This window comes from Cetorhinus maximus, chromosome 20 (assembly GCF_964194155.1).
Source record: "Cetorhinus maximus chromosome 20, sCetMax3.hap1.1, whole genome shotgun sequence".
Lineage (NCBI taxonomy): Eukaryota > Metazoa > Chordata > Chondrichthyes > Lamniformes > Cetorhinidae > Cetorhinus > Cetorhinus maximus.
The window spans coordinates 22392384-22409244 of NC_135898.1; the positions used below are offsets into that span (position 1 = coordinate 22392384).

The 16861-nt window shown below is 49.2% G+C and overlaps 1 protein-coding gene across 4 annotated transcripts in view; it reads left to right on the top strand.

Moving 5' to 3' along the window:
• Positions 1-16861, top strand: part of dock5 (dedicator of cytokinesis 5) — a 106354-nt gene that overhangs the window by 13363 nt on the left and 76130 nt on the right. For 2 of the 4 annotated variants that reach the window (XM_078565739.1, XM_078565741.1), the window contains exons 5-9: positions 2590-2738; positions 4697-4832; positions 12024-12181; positions 14389-14470; positions 14895-15030. In XM_078565739.1, coding sequence (XP_078421865.1) covers positions 2590-2738; positions 4697-4832; positions 12024-12181; positions 14389-14470; positions 14895-15030 — 661 coding nt within the window. Of the gene's footprint in view, positions 1-2589; positions 2739-4696; positions 4833-12023; positions 12182-14388; positions 14471-14894; positions 15031-16861 lie in introns of those variants that run through there. The other 2 variants (XM_078565740.1, XM_078565742.1) reach the window with 2 other exon arrangements.

Below are 16861 nucleotides of genomic sequence, written 5' to 3' on the forward strand. Positions count from 1 at the left end.
AGAGTAAGGGTGTTCTCCCCCAGGATCCTGGTCAAATATTTACCCCTTCTAACCCAATTATGATCCAATCATTAGCGCATTGCTGCTTGTGGGAGCCTGCTGTGCGCAATCCTGCATGAGAGTACTTCAGTGGCTGCAAAGCGCTTTGGGATAGCTGGTGGGATACGCAGGGCACTATATAAATGCAAGTTTTTTTTCTCGTTGTAGCCCGAGCACTGCCAACCATAGACCTACATGAAGCTGCCCGACGTACAGTGTATCACAGTGGCCGATGCCCTCCTCCCGGAGAAGGCTGCTTACCGCCTTTCGAACTCTTGGGGTGTACATTGCTTTCAGGCCCAGGCCTAAGAAACCCAGCGCTTTGAAAGCGTAGAGGGCCCAGCAGTTAGCCCCAGTGTGACCTGATATCACAATTGTTGGCTAGGCTACGCCGGGCAATGAATTGGCTTCTTTGGTCTTCGGAGTTGGGATCTGGTTTCTCCAGCTCCCATTCTCACCCGACTCTCCCAACATGTTACAACAGGCCCTGGGCCTTCAGGCATGCTATTGTCCAATTCTATACACCTGAGACTGCATTGGGGTATTGTTTTACTTTTAAATCGCAAAACCCTTTATCTTGGGCCTGCAAAACAAATCTGTGGACCTATGGCCTAGCATGAACCTGAACAGGAAGATTCAAGATTTGCTCTTTCCTGGTGACTCCTCACCAAGGTGGCAATGGGGACCTTAGAACACATCATAAGACCAGAGAAGCTGGGGGTTGGGGTAGCAGGCAGCCCTTCGAAACTGCTCCGCCATTCCGATCTCCTTTCTTTAAAGTTGGTCTCCAGCCTGCAGCCAGTGCCCTCACAGCTTTCCAGGTTTTTACCTGTCGCCATCCCACTGAAGTTTTTGAGAAGCTGGATTACAAAATTGGCATAAAACCGCAAGAGTTAGGAGCAGGAATGGGCCATTCAACCCCATCGAGCCTGCTCTGCCAGTCAATACGATCATGGCTGATCGGACCGTCGCCTTAACTCCACTTTCCTGTCTGCCCCCCCCCCCGCCACAATTACCCTCGACTCCCCCTGTCGATCAAAAATCTGTCTAACTCAGTCTTGACTCTATTCAATGACCCAGCCCCCACCGCTCTCTGTAGAAGAGAATTCCACAGACTAACAACCCTCAGAGAGAAGAAATTCCTCCTCATCTCCATCTTAAATGGGAGACTCCTTATTTTGAAACTGTGCCTCCTAGTTCTAGATTCCCTCATGAGGGGAAACATCCTCTCCTCTCTACCCTGTCAAGCTCCCTCAGAATCTTATATGTTTCAATAAGATCACCTCTCATTCTTCTAAACTCCAATGAGTATGGGCCCAACCTGCTCAACCTTTCCACACAAAACAATGCCTTCATCTTAGGAATCAGCTGAATGAATCTTCTCTGAACTGCCTCCAATGCAATTATTTATTTATTTATTTTTATTCATTCACGGGATGTGGGTGTCCCTGGCTAGGCTAGCACCTGTTGCCCATCCCTAATTGCCCTTGAGAAGGTGGTGGTGAGCTGCCTTCTTGAATCACTGCAGTCCATGTGGTGTAGGTACACCCACAGTGCTGTTAGGGAGGCAGTTCCAGGGTTTTGACCCAGCGACAGTGAGGGAACGGTGTTATATTTCCAAGTCGGGATGGTGAGTGACTTGGAGGGGAACTTCCAGGTGATGGTGCTCCCATGTATCTGCTGTCCTTGTCCTTCTAGATGGTAGTGGTCGTGGGTTTGGAAGGTGCTGTCTAAGGAGCCTCGGTGAGTTCCTGCAGTGCATCTTGTAGATGGTACACACTGCTGCTACTGTGCGTCAGTGGTGGAGGGAGTGAATGTTTGTGGATGTGGTGCCAATCAAGCGGACTGCTTTGTCCTGGATGGTGTTGAGCTTCTTGAGTGTTGTTGGAGCTGCACTCATCCAGGCAAGTGGAGAGTATTCCATCACACTCCTGACTTGTGCCTTGTAGAAGGTGGACAGGCTTTAGGGAGTCAGGAGGTGAGTGACACTCTGCAGGATTCCTAGCCTCTGACCTGCTCTTGTAGCCACAGTATTTATATGACTAGTTATGTATCCTTTCTTAAGTAAGGAGACCAATACTATACACAGTACTCCAGAAGTAGTCTAACTAGGGTCCTGTACACCTGTAGCAAAACATTCCTACTTTTATATTCCATTTCCCTTGCAAGAAGCATCAACAATCCATGTGCCTTCCTAATCACTTGCTGCATCTGCATACTAACTTTTCGTGATTCAGGTACCATGGAGATCCTAAAATTGCTGCTTTGTTCATCTTAAATACCTGTGGCTCAGTGGCTAGCCTACTTACCTCAGAGTCATTAAGTTGTGGGTTCAAGTCCCACCCCAAAGACAAAATCCAGGCTAACACTCCCTGTGCAGGAATGAGGGAGGGCTGCACTATCAGAAGTGCGAACTGTCGAGGAGACATTAAGTAAGGCGCTAGAGAAATGCAAGCCCTTTAAAATAAAAGTTTTGAGGAAAATATCTTAAGATATTGTGGACAAGTGACCAGCGCACAGTTGATAAGGCTTTTCTCACCTCCCGTACAGAACAGCAACAAAGTGATGTTCCACCATGTGCAGCAGATGACGTACAATCTGATCGAGTGGCGATCCCAGATCCTGTCCGGCACTCTCCCCAAGGACGAGCTGATGGAGCTGAAGGGGAAAGTCATTGCCAAGATTGACTACGGAAACAGGTGAGGGGCAGCATCATGTGGAAACCCTTCCCGAATTGTACAGGGCACTTCAGCAAAGGAGCGGACTACGTTATTCGGGAGTCAGTTAGTGCACAGCTTTGACAAGCCCAGTGCATGACACGGGAATGGCTTCAACCCTTGGTAGGGACCAGAAAACTGCAGGCAAAAAGAGACATGCTGTCAAAATTTTTCATCTTGCACTCATCAGGACAGATGCAAAAATGCCAAATTTCAAAGCAAGCGACAATTTATACTGCATGAAAAAAGGGTGCTGATTGGTTGGCAAGTCGGCTCTGGTTGGTCGAGGTGTTGCCATGGAGAGTGCACCAGGGAACTATTGCCCTTTGCTTAATTCAAAACAAGACACAATGCCTGGGCATGTTCCTTTTGTCTGCAGAGGACAGGCCCCTGTGCATGAATATATGTAGCATTGTGTACATTCTCCAATCAACCAATCAGAGCCGACTTAACAACCAATCAGCACCCTTTTCTCATGCAGTATAAATTGTTGCACCCCCTGAAATTCAGAGACAATACAATGGCCCAGTTCTTAAAGAGTGTGGCTGGGACAGAGGGAGCTGGGGGTTCATGTGCATTGATCTTTGAAGGCGGCAGAACACATTGAGAGAGTAGTTAGTAAAACCTATGGGATCTTGGGCTTCATAAAGAGAGATACCGAGTACAAAAGCAGGGAAGGTATGCTGAACTTTTATACAGCTCTGGTTAGGCCACAACTAGAGTATTGTGTCCAGTTCTGGTCACCACACTTTAGGAAGGGAATTGGATGGGCAGTTGAGGGGAGTAAACTTGCAGGGTTACGGTGTTAGAGAGGGGGTAATGGGACTGACTGGGATGCTCTACAGAGAGCCGGCATGGACTTGATGGGCTGAATGGCCTCCTCCTGTACCATAAATGACTCTCCTGCCCGGTAGTACTGTTGCCACAAAGATTGTGGCTGCTCAACTAGAGGGCCCCACTGCCACCTCCTCTGGATGGGCAACAAAATCGCCAATGACACCCTCATCTTCTATCACACCTCATGTCATCTCACAGGCCAGCAACCGATGAGAGCTTCATGTCACCAATACTGAGACAAGCTTTCAATTCCTGATTTATTAACTGAATTTAGATCCCACTGGCTCTTATGGTGGGATTTGAACCCATGTCCCCAAAGCCAGCAATCCAGAGCCTGGGCCTGCAGCATTACTAGGTCCAGTGATATTTACCAACACACCATCCCCTCCCCAAACAGTGAGCCGTTAAGCTGAATGAAATATGCTCGGGTTGCGGAGTGCATGTCCATGGAAGGTAGCAGGGCAGGGTAATAAAATGACATACAAGGTATGTCCTTCATTAGCCCAGGCCTAGTGTACAAGGGCAGGGAGATTATGCTGGAAGACTCATCCCAGAGGGTGGTGGAGAACCTGGAACTCACTGCCTGAAAGGGTGGTAGACGCAGCATTAGGAGAAAATCCACACAGATATACACTTGGAAGTGCTCAAACCTACAGGGCTATGGACCAAGAGGCGGAAAGGGAGGGCTGGATAGCTCAGCAGCTAATCAGTGCATAGCAAGATCCCACAAACAGAATACATCATCCATTTTGGGCACTGACTAAGAAGCGCCCCTCTTTTCCAAATCGTACAAAGCAATTCTTGCTGCCCACTGGAGAGGGCACCTGGGTTTAAGCTGCCCTCTGAAAAAGAGGGCACCTCTAACAGTGCAGCACTCTCTGGCAGCAACCACAGAGATTTCAACACACTCTGCAGTGGGGATTGAATCCACAGCCTTCAGACTCCAAAGCAGGAGGGCTGCCCGCTGAGCCGCGGCCTGACCCGCCGCGGCCTGACCCGCCGCGGCCTGACCCGCCGCGGCCTGACCCGCCGCGGCCCCCGGCCTGGTTCCAGCTAGAAAACTCTTGGCGCTGCTCCTAATCCGGGCACTGTTTGCTTTTCAGGATCCTCGGGCTGGATTTGGTCGTCAGGGACGAAAATGGGAACATCCTCGATCCGAACCTCACCAGCACCATCACCCTCTTCAAAGCCCACGAGGCCGTTTCAAAAGGGATCGATGAAAGGATTCAGGAGGAGAAGGTAGATTTACCCTTCCCAGCTGCCATCTTAACTCTTCGGCATGGTTTGCGATCCTCTTTCAGCCCCTTCTCCATGGTTCATACTTTCTCCCAAGGTTAGGCTGCGATCAATGCAATTCCTGACAGCTGAAGGGGCGAAGTCAGCAGCCAAGTCTTGCATTTGTATAGCGCCTTTCCGGCACCTCAGGGTGTCCCAGAGCACTTTGCAGCCAATGAGGAACTTTATGAAGTGTAATCATGTGGGGGATGCCAATTTGCGCAGAGCAAACTCCCACAAACAGGAATGTGGTCATGACCCACATATTCTGCTTGTGTGATGTGGATTGAGAGATAAGTATTGGCCAGGCAGAATTCCCCATTTTGTTGTGAAATTAGTCCGTGGGATCATTTCTATCGACCGGAGAGGGCAGCCTAGTGTTTGGTTTAATGTCGCTATCCAAATGGCGCCACTTCAGACAGTGCAGCACTCCCTTAGTACTGACCCTCCGACAGTGGAGTACTCCCTCACTACTGGCCCTCTGACAGTACAGCACTCCCTTAGTACTGACCCTGTGACAGTGCAGCACTTCCTCAGTACTGACCCTGTGACAGTGCAGCACTTCCTCAGTACTGACCCTTCGACAGTGCAGCATTCCCTCATTACTGGCCCTCTGACAGGGCAGCACTCCCTCAGTACTGACCCTTGAACAGTACAGCGCTCCCTCAGTACTGCCCCTCCAACAGTGCAGCCTTACTACTGACCCTCCGACAGTGGAGCACTCCCTTAGTACTGACCCTCTGACAGTGCAGCACTCCCTTAGTACTGACCCTCTGACAGTGCAGCACTCCCTTAGTACTGACCCTCCGACAGTGGAGCACTCCCTCAGTACTGACCCTCCGACAGTGCAGCACTCCCTCAGTACTGACCCTCTGACAGTGCAGCACTCCCTCAGTACTGACCGTCTGACAGTGCAGCACTCCCTCAGTACTGACCCTCCCACAGTGGAGCACTCCCTCAGTACTGACCCTCCGACAGTGCAGCACTCCCTCAGTACTGACCCTCCAACAGTGGAGCACTCCCTCAGTACTGACCCTCTGACAATGCGGCACTCCCTCAGTACTGACCCTCCGAAAGTGGAGCACTCCCTCAGTACTGACCCTCCGACAGTGGAGCACTCCTTCAGTACTGACCCTCCGACAGTGGAGCACTCCCTCAGTACTGACCCTCCGACAGTGGAGCACTCCCTCAGTACTGACCCTCCGACAGTGGAGCACTCCCTCAGTACTGACCCTCTGATTGTGCAGCATGCCCTCAGTACTGACCCTCCGACAGTGGAGCACTCCTTCAGTACTGACCCTCCGACAGTGGAGCACTCCTTCAGTACTGACCCTCCGACAGTGCAGCACTCCCTCAGTACTGACCCTCCGACAGTGCAGCACTCCCTCAGTACTGACCCTCCGACAGTGGAGCACTCCCTCAGTACTGACCCTCCGACAGTGGAGCACTCCCTCAGTACTGACCCTCCGACAGTGCAGCACTCCCTCAGTACTGACCCTCTGATAGTGCAGCACTCCCTCAGTACTGACCCTCCGACAGCGCAGCACTCCCTCAGTACTGACCCTCCGACAGCGCAGCACTCCCTCAGTACTGACCCTCCGACAGCGCAGCACTCCCTCAGTACTGACCCTCCGACAGCGCAGCACTCCCTCAGTACTGACCCTCCGACAGCGCAGCACTCCCTCAGTACTGACCCTCCGACAGCGCAGCACTCCCTCAGTACTGACCCTCCGACAGCGCAGCACTCCCTCAGTACTGACCCTCCGACAGCGCAGCACTCCCTCAGTACTGACCCTCCGACAGCGCAGCACTCCCTCAGTACTGACCCTCCGACAGCGCAGCACTCCCTCAGTACTGACCCTCCGACAGTGCAGCGCTCCCTCAGTACTGCCCTGAAATGTCAGTATAGGTCATGTGCTCCAGTCTCGGGGCTGGGTTTGAATCCACACTTGTTGGCTCGGAGAACAGAGTAACCCCGTGGGACACGAGGATTGAGATAAGAAGTACAGTACGCAAAGGCTGCAGGACACTCTTGTGGCAGTGGGTGATCAGCCAGAGGTCATGGTCCACGTTGGTACCAATGACTTAGGTAGGAAAGGCGATGAGGTCCTGAAGGCAGGTTTTTGGGAGCTAGGTAGACAGATAGATGACAGTGTGATATCATCGCTATAACACAAACTTGGCACAAGGAGAGGCAAAAATGGCAGCTCAACATCCCTGGATACAGAGATTTCAGACAGGATATAAATAGATTTCAGACGGCGATAAAAACGGTAGGGTTGTAGCATTATTGGTTAAAGAAACAATTACAGCTGTGAGGAAGGATGATATATTAAATAAAACATCAAATGAGGCTGTAGGTTTGAGCTCAGAAATAAAAAAGGGGCAGCCACCCTGCTCCAAGTGTACTGTACACCCTCAAATAGTGGACGGGAGTTAGAAGAGCAAATATGTAGTCAGGTTTCTGGGTTCAAAAACAATTGGGCAGAAAGTTAAATGGAAACATACCTTGCAGACAACGCTCCAGACACCATCCCTGGTGTCCTGTCCCACCGGCAGGACAGGCCCAGCAGAGGTGGCGGCACAGTGGTATACAATCAGGAGGGAGTTGCCCTGGGAGTCCTCGACATTGACTCCGGACCCCATGAAGTCTCATGGCATCAGGTCAAACATGGGGTAGGAAACCTCCTGCTGATTACCATGTACCACCCTCCCTCAGCTGATGAATCAGTGCTCCTCCATGTTGAACATCATTTGGAGGAAGCACTGAGGGTGGCAAGAGTGCAGAATGTACTCTGAGTGGGAGACTTCAATGTCCATCACCAAGAGTGGCTCGGTAACACCACTATTGACCGAGCTGGCCGAGTCCTAAAGGACATAGCTGCTAGACTGGGTCTGCGGCAGGTGGTGAGGGAACTAGAAAGAGGAAAAACATACTTGACCTCATCCTCACCAACCTGCCTGCCGCAGATGCATCTGTCCATGGCAGTATCAATAGGAGTGACCACCACACCGTCCTTGTGGAGACGAAGTCCCGCCTTCACATTGAGGATACCCTCCATCGTGTTGTGTGGTACTACCACCGTGCTAAATGGGATAGATTTCGAACGGACCTAGTAACTCAAGATTGGGCATCCATGAGACGCTGTGGGCCATCAGCAGCAGTAGAATTGTACTCGAACACAATCTGTAACCTCCCACTCTACCATTACCATCAAGCCAGGGGATCAACCCTGGTTCAATGAAGAGTGCAGGAGGGCATGCCAGGAGCAGCACCAGACATACCTAAAACTGAGGTGTCAACCTGGTGAAGCTATAAAACAGGACTACTTGTGTGCCAAACAGCATAAGCAGCAGGTGATAAATGGAGCTAAGCGATTCCACAAAAATCAATGGATCAAATCTAAGCTCTGCAATCCTGCCACATCCAGTCGTGAATGGTGGTGGACAATTAAACAACTCACTGGAGGAGGAACGACAAATATCCCCATCCTCAAAGATGGAGGAGCCCAGCACATAAATGCAAAAGATAAGACTGAAGCATTTGCTACAATCTTCAGCCAGAAGTGCTGAGTGGTTGTTGGAGGTCAGTCGTCTCAATTCCAGGACATCACTGCAGGAGTTCCTCAGCATTGTGTCCTAGCCCGAACTATCTTCAGCTGCTTCATCAATGACCTTCCTTCCACCATAAGGTCAGAAGTGGGGATGTTCGCTGATGATTGTACATTCTTCAGCACCATTCACGGCTCCTCAGATACTGAAGCAGTCCATGTCCAAATGCAGCAAGACCTGGACAATATCCAGGCTTGGGCTGACAAGTGGCAAGTAACATTCATGCCACACAAGTGTCAGGCAATGACCATCTCCAACAAGAGAGAATCTAACCATTGCCCTTTGATGTTCAATGGCATTACCATCGTTGAATCCCCATCTATCAACATCCTGGGGTTACCATTGACCAGAAACTGAACTGACCAGCCATATAAATACAGTGGCTACAAGAGCAGGTCAGAGGCTGGGAATCCTGCAGCGAGTAACTCACTTCCTGATTCCCCAAAGCCTGTCCACCATCTACAAGGCACAAATCAGGAGTGTGTTGGAATACTCTCCACTTGCCTGGATGAACGCAGCTCCCACAGCACTCAAGAAGCTCAACACCATCCAGGACAAAGCAGCTCGCTTGATCAGCACCCCATCCACCAACTTCAACGTTCACTCCCTCCATCACTGACGCACAGTAGCAGCAGCGTGTACCATCTACAAGATGCACTGCAGCAACTCACCAAGGCTCCTTAGGCAGCACCTTTCAAACCCATGACCTCTACCATCTAGAAGAACAAGGGCAGCAGATACATGGGAACACCACCACCTGGAAGTTCCCCTCCAAGTCACTCACCATCCTGACTTGGAAATATATCGCCGTTCCTTCACTGTCGCTGGGTCAAAGTCCTGGAACTCACTTCCTAACAGCATTGTGGGTGTACCTACACCACACGGACTGCATCTGTTCAAGAAGGCAGCACCACCTTCTCAAGGGCAACTGGAGATGGGCAATAAATGCTGGCCTAGCCAGTGACGCCCACTTCCCTTGAATGAAAAAAAAAGTAATCGTTGGAGGCTTCAACTATCCGAATATCAATTGGGATACAAACAGTGTGAAGGGCACAGAGGCGCAAAATTTTTGAACTGTGTTCAAGAGAACTTTTTTAGCCAGCACATAACCAGCCCAGTGAGAGGGGCTGCAACTCTAGATTTAGTCTTAGGAAATGAAGCTGGGCAAGTGGATGAAGTAGCAGTGGTGACCATTTTGGAGATAGTGACCATAATACAATTAGATTTAGCATCATTGTGGAAAAGGACAAAGATAGAACAGGAGTAAAAGTTCTAAATTGGGGGAAGACAAGATTTACGAAGCTGAGAGGTGAACTGACGAAAGTGGAATGGATACAGGTACTAGAAGGGAAAGCAGTGTCAAATCAGTGGGGGATAGTCAAAGGTGAGATTCTACAGGCACAGTGTAGACATGTCCCCACAAAGAAAAAGGGTAGTACTGCCAAATCTAGAGCCCCCTGGTTATCCAGAAGCATACATGGTAAGATAAAGCAGGAAAAGAAAACTTATGACAGTCACAAAAAGCTTAATACTGTAGAAAGCCTAGAGGTGTATAGAAGGTACAGGGGTGAAGTCAAAAAGGAAATTAGAGATACAAAAAAACATTGGTAAGTAAAATCAGAGAAAACCCAAAGCTATTTTACCAGTGCATTAAGAGCAAGAGGATAACTAAGGAAAGGGTAGGGCCTATCAGAGATGTACATGGTAACTTGTGTGTTGATGCTGAAGATGTGGGCAGGGTTCTCAATGAGTACTTTGTCTCTGTCTTTACTAAGGAGAGAGATGATGCAGACATTCTAGCTAAGGAGGAGGAGTGCGAAATATTAGATACAATAAGCATAATGGCAGAGGAAATACTGGAGGGACTGGCATCCTTGAAGGTGGATAAATCACCAGGGCTGGGTGGATTGTATCCCAGGTTGTTAAAGGAAGCTAGGGAGGAAATAGCAGATGCTCTGAGGATCATTTTCCATTCCTCACTAAATACAGGCAAGGTACCAGAGGATTGAAGGCTTGCGAAAGTTGTACCAATATTTAGAAAGAGTGTGAGAGATAGGTCAGAAAATTATAGGCCAGTCAGTCTGACTTTTGTGGTGGGCAAATTATTGGAATCAATTCTTAGAGACAGGATAAACCATCACTTAGAAAGGCAGGGATTGATCAGGGATAGTCAGCATGGTTTTGTTAGGGGAAGATCGTGCCTTACTAATGTAATATTTTTGAGGAAGTAACAAGGAGGATTGATGAGGGTAGTGCAGTGGATGTTGTCTCTATGGATTTCTGTAAGGCATTTGACAAGGTCCCACATGGCAGACTGGTCAGAAAAGTGAGATCCCATGGGATACAGGGGAAGGTGGTGAGTTGGATCCAAAATTGACTTAGTGACAGGAAACAAAGGGTAATGGTCGATGGATGTTTTTGTGAGTGGAAACCGGTTTCCACTGGTGTTCCACAGGGTTCAGTGTTGGGGCCGTTGCTGTTTGCTGTATATATTAATGATTTAGACTTAAATGTGGGAGGCATGATTGGGAAATTTGCAGATGACACAAAAATTGGCCACAGTTGATAGCGAAAAGGAGAACTGTTTTCTCCAGAATTATTTCAGTGGTTTGGTTGAGTGGGGGGAAAAATGGAAAATGGAATTCAATCCAGAGATGTGTGAGGTAATGCATTTGGGGAGGCAAACAAAACAAGGGAATACTCAATAAACTGGAAGTTATTGAGAGGGACTGAGGAAGTGAGAGACCTTGGAATGCATGTCCACAGGTCCCTGAAGATGGCAGGACAGGTGGATAGGGTGATAAAGAAAGCATATGGAATGTTTTCCTTTATTGGGAGAGGTATTGAATACAAAACCAGGAACGTAATTCCAGAACTGTATAAAATGCTGGTGAGGCCACAGCTGGAATTTTGTGTACAGTTCTGGTCACCACATTACAGGAAGGACATAATTGCTTTGGGTACAGAGGAGATTTACACGAATGTTGCCAGGGTTTGAAAATTGTACCTATGAAGAAAGGTTGGATAGGCGAGGGTTGTTTTCCTTAGAACAGAGGAGGCTGAGGGGGTGACCTAATTGAAGTGTACAAAATTATGAGGGGCCTAATTAGGGTAGACAGGAAAAACCTGTTTCCCCTAGCTGAGGGGTCAATTACCAGGGGGCATAGATTTAAGGTGATTGGTAGAAGGATTAGAGGGGACATGAAGAAAAACCTTTTCACCCAGAGGGTGGTGGGTGTCTGGAATTCCCTGCCTAAGCTAATGGTTGAGGCTGAAATGCTCAACTCATTTAAACAGTACCTGGATCTGCATCTGAAGTGCTGTAACCTGCAAGGCTACAGACCAGGTGCTGGAAAGTGGGATTAAAATGAGCAGCTAGCCCTCTTTTTTTTTCTCTTTGTATGGCTGGTGCAGACGCGATGGGCTGAATGGCCTCTTTCTGCACCATAACTTTTCTGTGGTTCTACAGCACAGTGAGTAATCCCCATTGGTTTACTTCCGTTTCTCCCTCTCTCTCTCTTTCTCTCTCTCTCTCTTGTTCAGTCTAGGACTCACAGTATGGAGGTGAGGCGACAGTCGATATTCAGCGCCACTCACACGTACAGTCTGTACATCAACCTGAAGAATTTTGTCTGCAATATTGGGGAGGATGCTGAGTTGCTCATGTCCCTTTACGACCCTGTTCAGTCCGAGTTCATCAGGTACGTTGCCCCCTCCAGGGCGGGAGCTGTGGTTATGCCCTCTGTCTCTTTCTCTCGCGCGCGTGAGGAGAGGCAAAGAATCAACCAGTGCGCAAAGAGGCCATTCAGCCCATCGAGCCTGTTCTGGCGGCTCTGCTGCTCACGAGCCCACACCAAACCCACTTCGTCTCGGCTCATCGGCATTCTGCCAAATGCCCTCTCGAGGGGCAGTCGGCCGATACGAGGGCACCTCCAGGCAGATCTCCGATCTGTGCCCTCATCATAGCAATGTAAGAAATAGGAGCAGGAGTAGGCCATTCAGCCCACTCGAGCCCTCTGATCTGGCTGATATTCTACCTCAACTCCGCCTTCATGAACCATCCAAGCATCCCTTAATTCCCTGTGTATCCAAAAATCTATCAATCTCCGTCTTGAAAGTACCCAATGACTGAGCCTCCACGTCCCTCTGGGGTAGAGAATTCCAAAGGTTCACCCCCCCACCCCCTCCCCCACTCCGAGTGAAGACGTTTCTCCTCATCTCAGCCCAAAATGGCCAACCCCTTATTCTGAGCCTGTGGTGTCCCAAATCCCCTGGCTCGAAGGGAAACGGTCCTCTCAGCACCCTACCCTGTCGAGCCCCTTCACAATTTAACACGTTTCAATCGAGTGGCCTCGCGTTCTTCCAAACTCCAGGGAATTTGGGCCTAGCCTACTCGGTCTCTCCTTGTCCCAGGAGCCGGTCGCACTCCCCTCCACGGCATTTAAAACCTTCCTTCGCCATGAAAACTGAAAGAAATCCGGGCCGGGAATAAAGCCTAAAACCGGCCGTGTGTCAGGACACGTTGACTGGGTCACTGAGGGTAGGTCAGTGGCTGTGGGAGTTAACCCCAGCACGTCACCATCAATCTGAAGAAGAGTGGACGGAATTGGAGGGATGAAAGAGTTGAGGCGCTTGTGAAACTTTATGGCGCTCTGCAGATTCTGGGCTTTAATCGTTAGCCGTGGCTGTACAGCCTCAAGGTAGAGCAATCACGCGACAGCTAATATCTGCCCAATGCCCAGCAGTGGTGAGAAGCTTCACTCTGATACATCCGGAGCTTATCTGGCAGTGTTTGATGGTGACATTGGCTGTCTGCAGCCCTCCATTTCAGTAAGATCATCCCCCACTGTCCTGATTTACAAATAGTTAAAGAGAGTCGGCAAGTCCGAAAAGGCGTATCTAGTCCTAATACCCCCTTCTCTCCCACTGCCCCATAACCTTCCACCCCCTCGTGTGTTTCAAGTTCTGCCGAGAGTAACTCACCTCCTGACTCCCCAAAGCCTCTTCACCATCTACAAGGCACAAGTCAGGAGTGGGATGGAATACTCTCCACTTGCCTGGATGAGTGCAGCTCCAACAACACTCAAGAGGCTCGGTATCATCCAGGACAAAGCAGCCCGCTTGATCAACACCTCATCCACCAACTTCAACATCCACTCCCTCTACCACTGACGCACAGTAGCAGCAGTGTGTACCATCTACAAGATGCACTGCAGGGACTCACCAAGGCTCCTTCAACAGCACTTTCCAAACCCATGACCTCTACCACCTAGACGGACAAGGGCAGCAGATACATGGGAGCACCATCACCTGGAAGTTCCCCTACAAGTCACTCACCATCCTGACTTGGAAATATATCAGCCGTTCCTTCACTATCGCTGGGCCAAAATCCCTCCCTCACAGCACTGTAGGTGTACCTACACCTCATGGACTGCAGCATTTCAGGAAGGCAGCTCACCACCACCTTCTCAAGGGCAATTAGGGATGGGCAATAAATGCTGGTCCAACCAACGACTCCCATGCCCTATGAAAGAGCAAATAAAACTACAATGTACCAATGCACAGTTAACCAGTTTATCAAATCTCCTCTTCACAACGGCCTTGTTAATCCTCCTGGCACTCACATGAAAGCTTTGTCTGCATTGCCCGTGAGCGATTATTTTACCATTTCAGATATATAGGACAAGACATTTAGCATCAAGGATGGTGCAGGAACCCTCACAACATTTGAGAAGTACTTAGATGAGCACTTGAAACGTCATAGCATACAGGGCTATGGGCCAAGTGCTGGAAAATGGGATTAGAATAGAGAGGGGCTTGATGGCCGGCACAGACACGATGGGCCGAAGGGCCTGTTTCTGTGCTGTATAACTCTATGACTAATATCTGACTGCTCTTTGTTTTTCAGTGAAAACTACTTGGTGCGATGGAGCAGGATGGGAATGCCAAAGGAGATTGACAGGCTAAACAAGCTGGAAGCCCTTTTCACAGTGAGTGCGCTAACCCTCATCTCGAAAGGAGCCCGGATCCACCTGCAGTGAATCAATGGGGAGATGGTGGCGTAGCAGTAATGTCTCTGGGCTAGTAATCTAGAGGCCCCAGCTAATGCTCCGGGCAGGGGACCCTGGTTCAAGTCCCACTGTGGCAGCTGGTGGAATTTAGATCCAGTTAATAAATTTTGAATGTAAAGCCAGCCTCAGTAATGGTGACCATAAAACTATCATCAATTGTAAAAACCCATCTGGTTCACTAATGCCCTTTAGGGAAGGGAAATCTGTCACCGTTACCCGGTCTGGCCTACATGTGACTCCAGACCCACAGCGATGTGGTTGATTCTGCAATGACCGAGCAAGCCCACTATCTCCTCCATTAACTCGTCCCATCTACCTAACTCTCTTTCCCTTCTCCTGAAAGGACCTGAGCAGCAGCGATCTGATCCGCCTGAAAATTAGCTTGGTCTGTCAGATTGTCCGTGTGGGCCATATGGAGCTGAAGGAAGGGAAGAAGCATACCTGTGGTCTCCGGCGTCCATTCGGAGTTGCAGGTAGAGGTGATCTATGTATGTATGTATGTGTGTGTGTGTGTGTGTGTGTGAAGCAGTCAGACTATCCAGATTCAGGGCCAACATATTCCAGGAAAGATAAAGCGTGGGGCCAACAAATCCAGGGAACCCTGTATGTCGAGAGATGTACAGGATTGGATAAAGAGGAAAAGGGAGGCTTAGGCAGATACCAAGGGCTGAAAACAGCGGAAGCCCTAGAGGAGTATAGAATGTGTAGGGGGGAACTTAAAAATGAAATTAGGAGAGCAAAAAGGGGGCATGAAAAAACATTGGCAGGTAAAATAAAGGAAATCCAGTTATTTTACAAGTACATTAAGAGTAAGAGGATAACTAGGGGAAGAGTAGGGCCCATGAAGGACCATAGTGGTAATTTGTGTGTGGAGCCGGAAGACGTAGGTAGGGTTCTAAATGAATACTTTGTGTCAGTGTTCACAAGTGAGAGAGGTGACGTGGGTATGGAAATCAGGCAGAAGGACTGTGATATAATTAAAGAAATTAGCATAGAAAGGGAGGAGGTTCTCAGTGGTTGGCAGGCTTAAAAGTAGATAAATCTCCAGGCCCGGATGAAATGTATCCCAGGCTGTTGAGTGAGGCAAGGGAGGAGATAGCAGGGGCACTGGCAATAATTTTCAATACCTCTCTGGCCACAGGAGAGGTGCCAGAGGACTGGAGGACAGCCAATGTGGTACCGTTATTCAAGAAGGGAGGAAGGGATAAACCAGGGAACTACAGGCCAGTCAGTCTAACCTCAGTAGTGGGGAAACTATTGGAAGCAATTCTGAGGGACAGAGTTAATCTACACTTGGAGAGGCAGGGATTAATCAAGGACAGTTAGCATGGTTTTGTTAAGGGGAGGTCATGTCTGACCAATTTGATTGAATTTTTCAAAGAGGTGACCAGGTGTGTAGATGAGGGCAATGCATTTGACGTAGTCTACTTGGACTTCAGCAAGGCTTTTGATAAGATCCCGCGTGGGAGACTGATAATGAAGGTAAGAGCCCATGAGATCCAAGGCAATTTGGCAAATTGGATCCAGAATTGGCTGAGTGGCAGGAAGCAGAGGGTGATGGTCGAGGGGTGTTTTTGTGACTGGATACCTGTGTCCAGTGGGGTTCCACAGGGATCGGTGTCGGGTCCCTTGCTGTTTGTGGCATATATAAACGATTTAGACTTGAATGTAGGAGGGTTGATCAGTAAGTTCATGGATGACACGAAAATTGGTGGGGTGGTAAGTATTGAGGATTAAAGGATATAGACGGGCTGGTCAGATGGGCTGATCAGTGGCAAATGGAATTTAATCCGGATAAGTATAAGGGGATGCACATGGGCAGGACAAACAAGGCACGGGAATACACGATGAATGGTAGGAATATGGGAAGTACCGAGGATCAGACTGACCTTGGTATGCGTGTCCACCGGCCCCTTAAGGTAGCGGGACAGGTAGATAACGTGGTTAAGAAGGCATATGGGATACTTGCCTTTATTAGCCGAGGCATAGAATATAAGAGCAGGGAGGTTATGCTGGAACTGCATAAAACGCTGGTTAGGTCACAGCAAAAGTATTGCGTGCGGTTCTGGAATCTGCATTATGGGAAGGATGTGATTGCACTAGAGAGAGTGCAGAAGAGATTTGCCAGGATATTGCCTGGGCTGGAGAGTTTTAGTTATGAGGAGAGATTGGATAGACTGGGGTTATTTTTCTTGGAGCAGAGGAGATTGGGGGGGGACATGATTGAGGTGCATAAAATTATGAGGGGCATAGATAGGGTTGACAGGAAGGAACTTTTCCCCTTGGTGGAGGGATCAATAACCAGGGAGC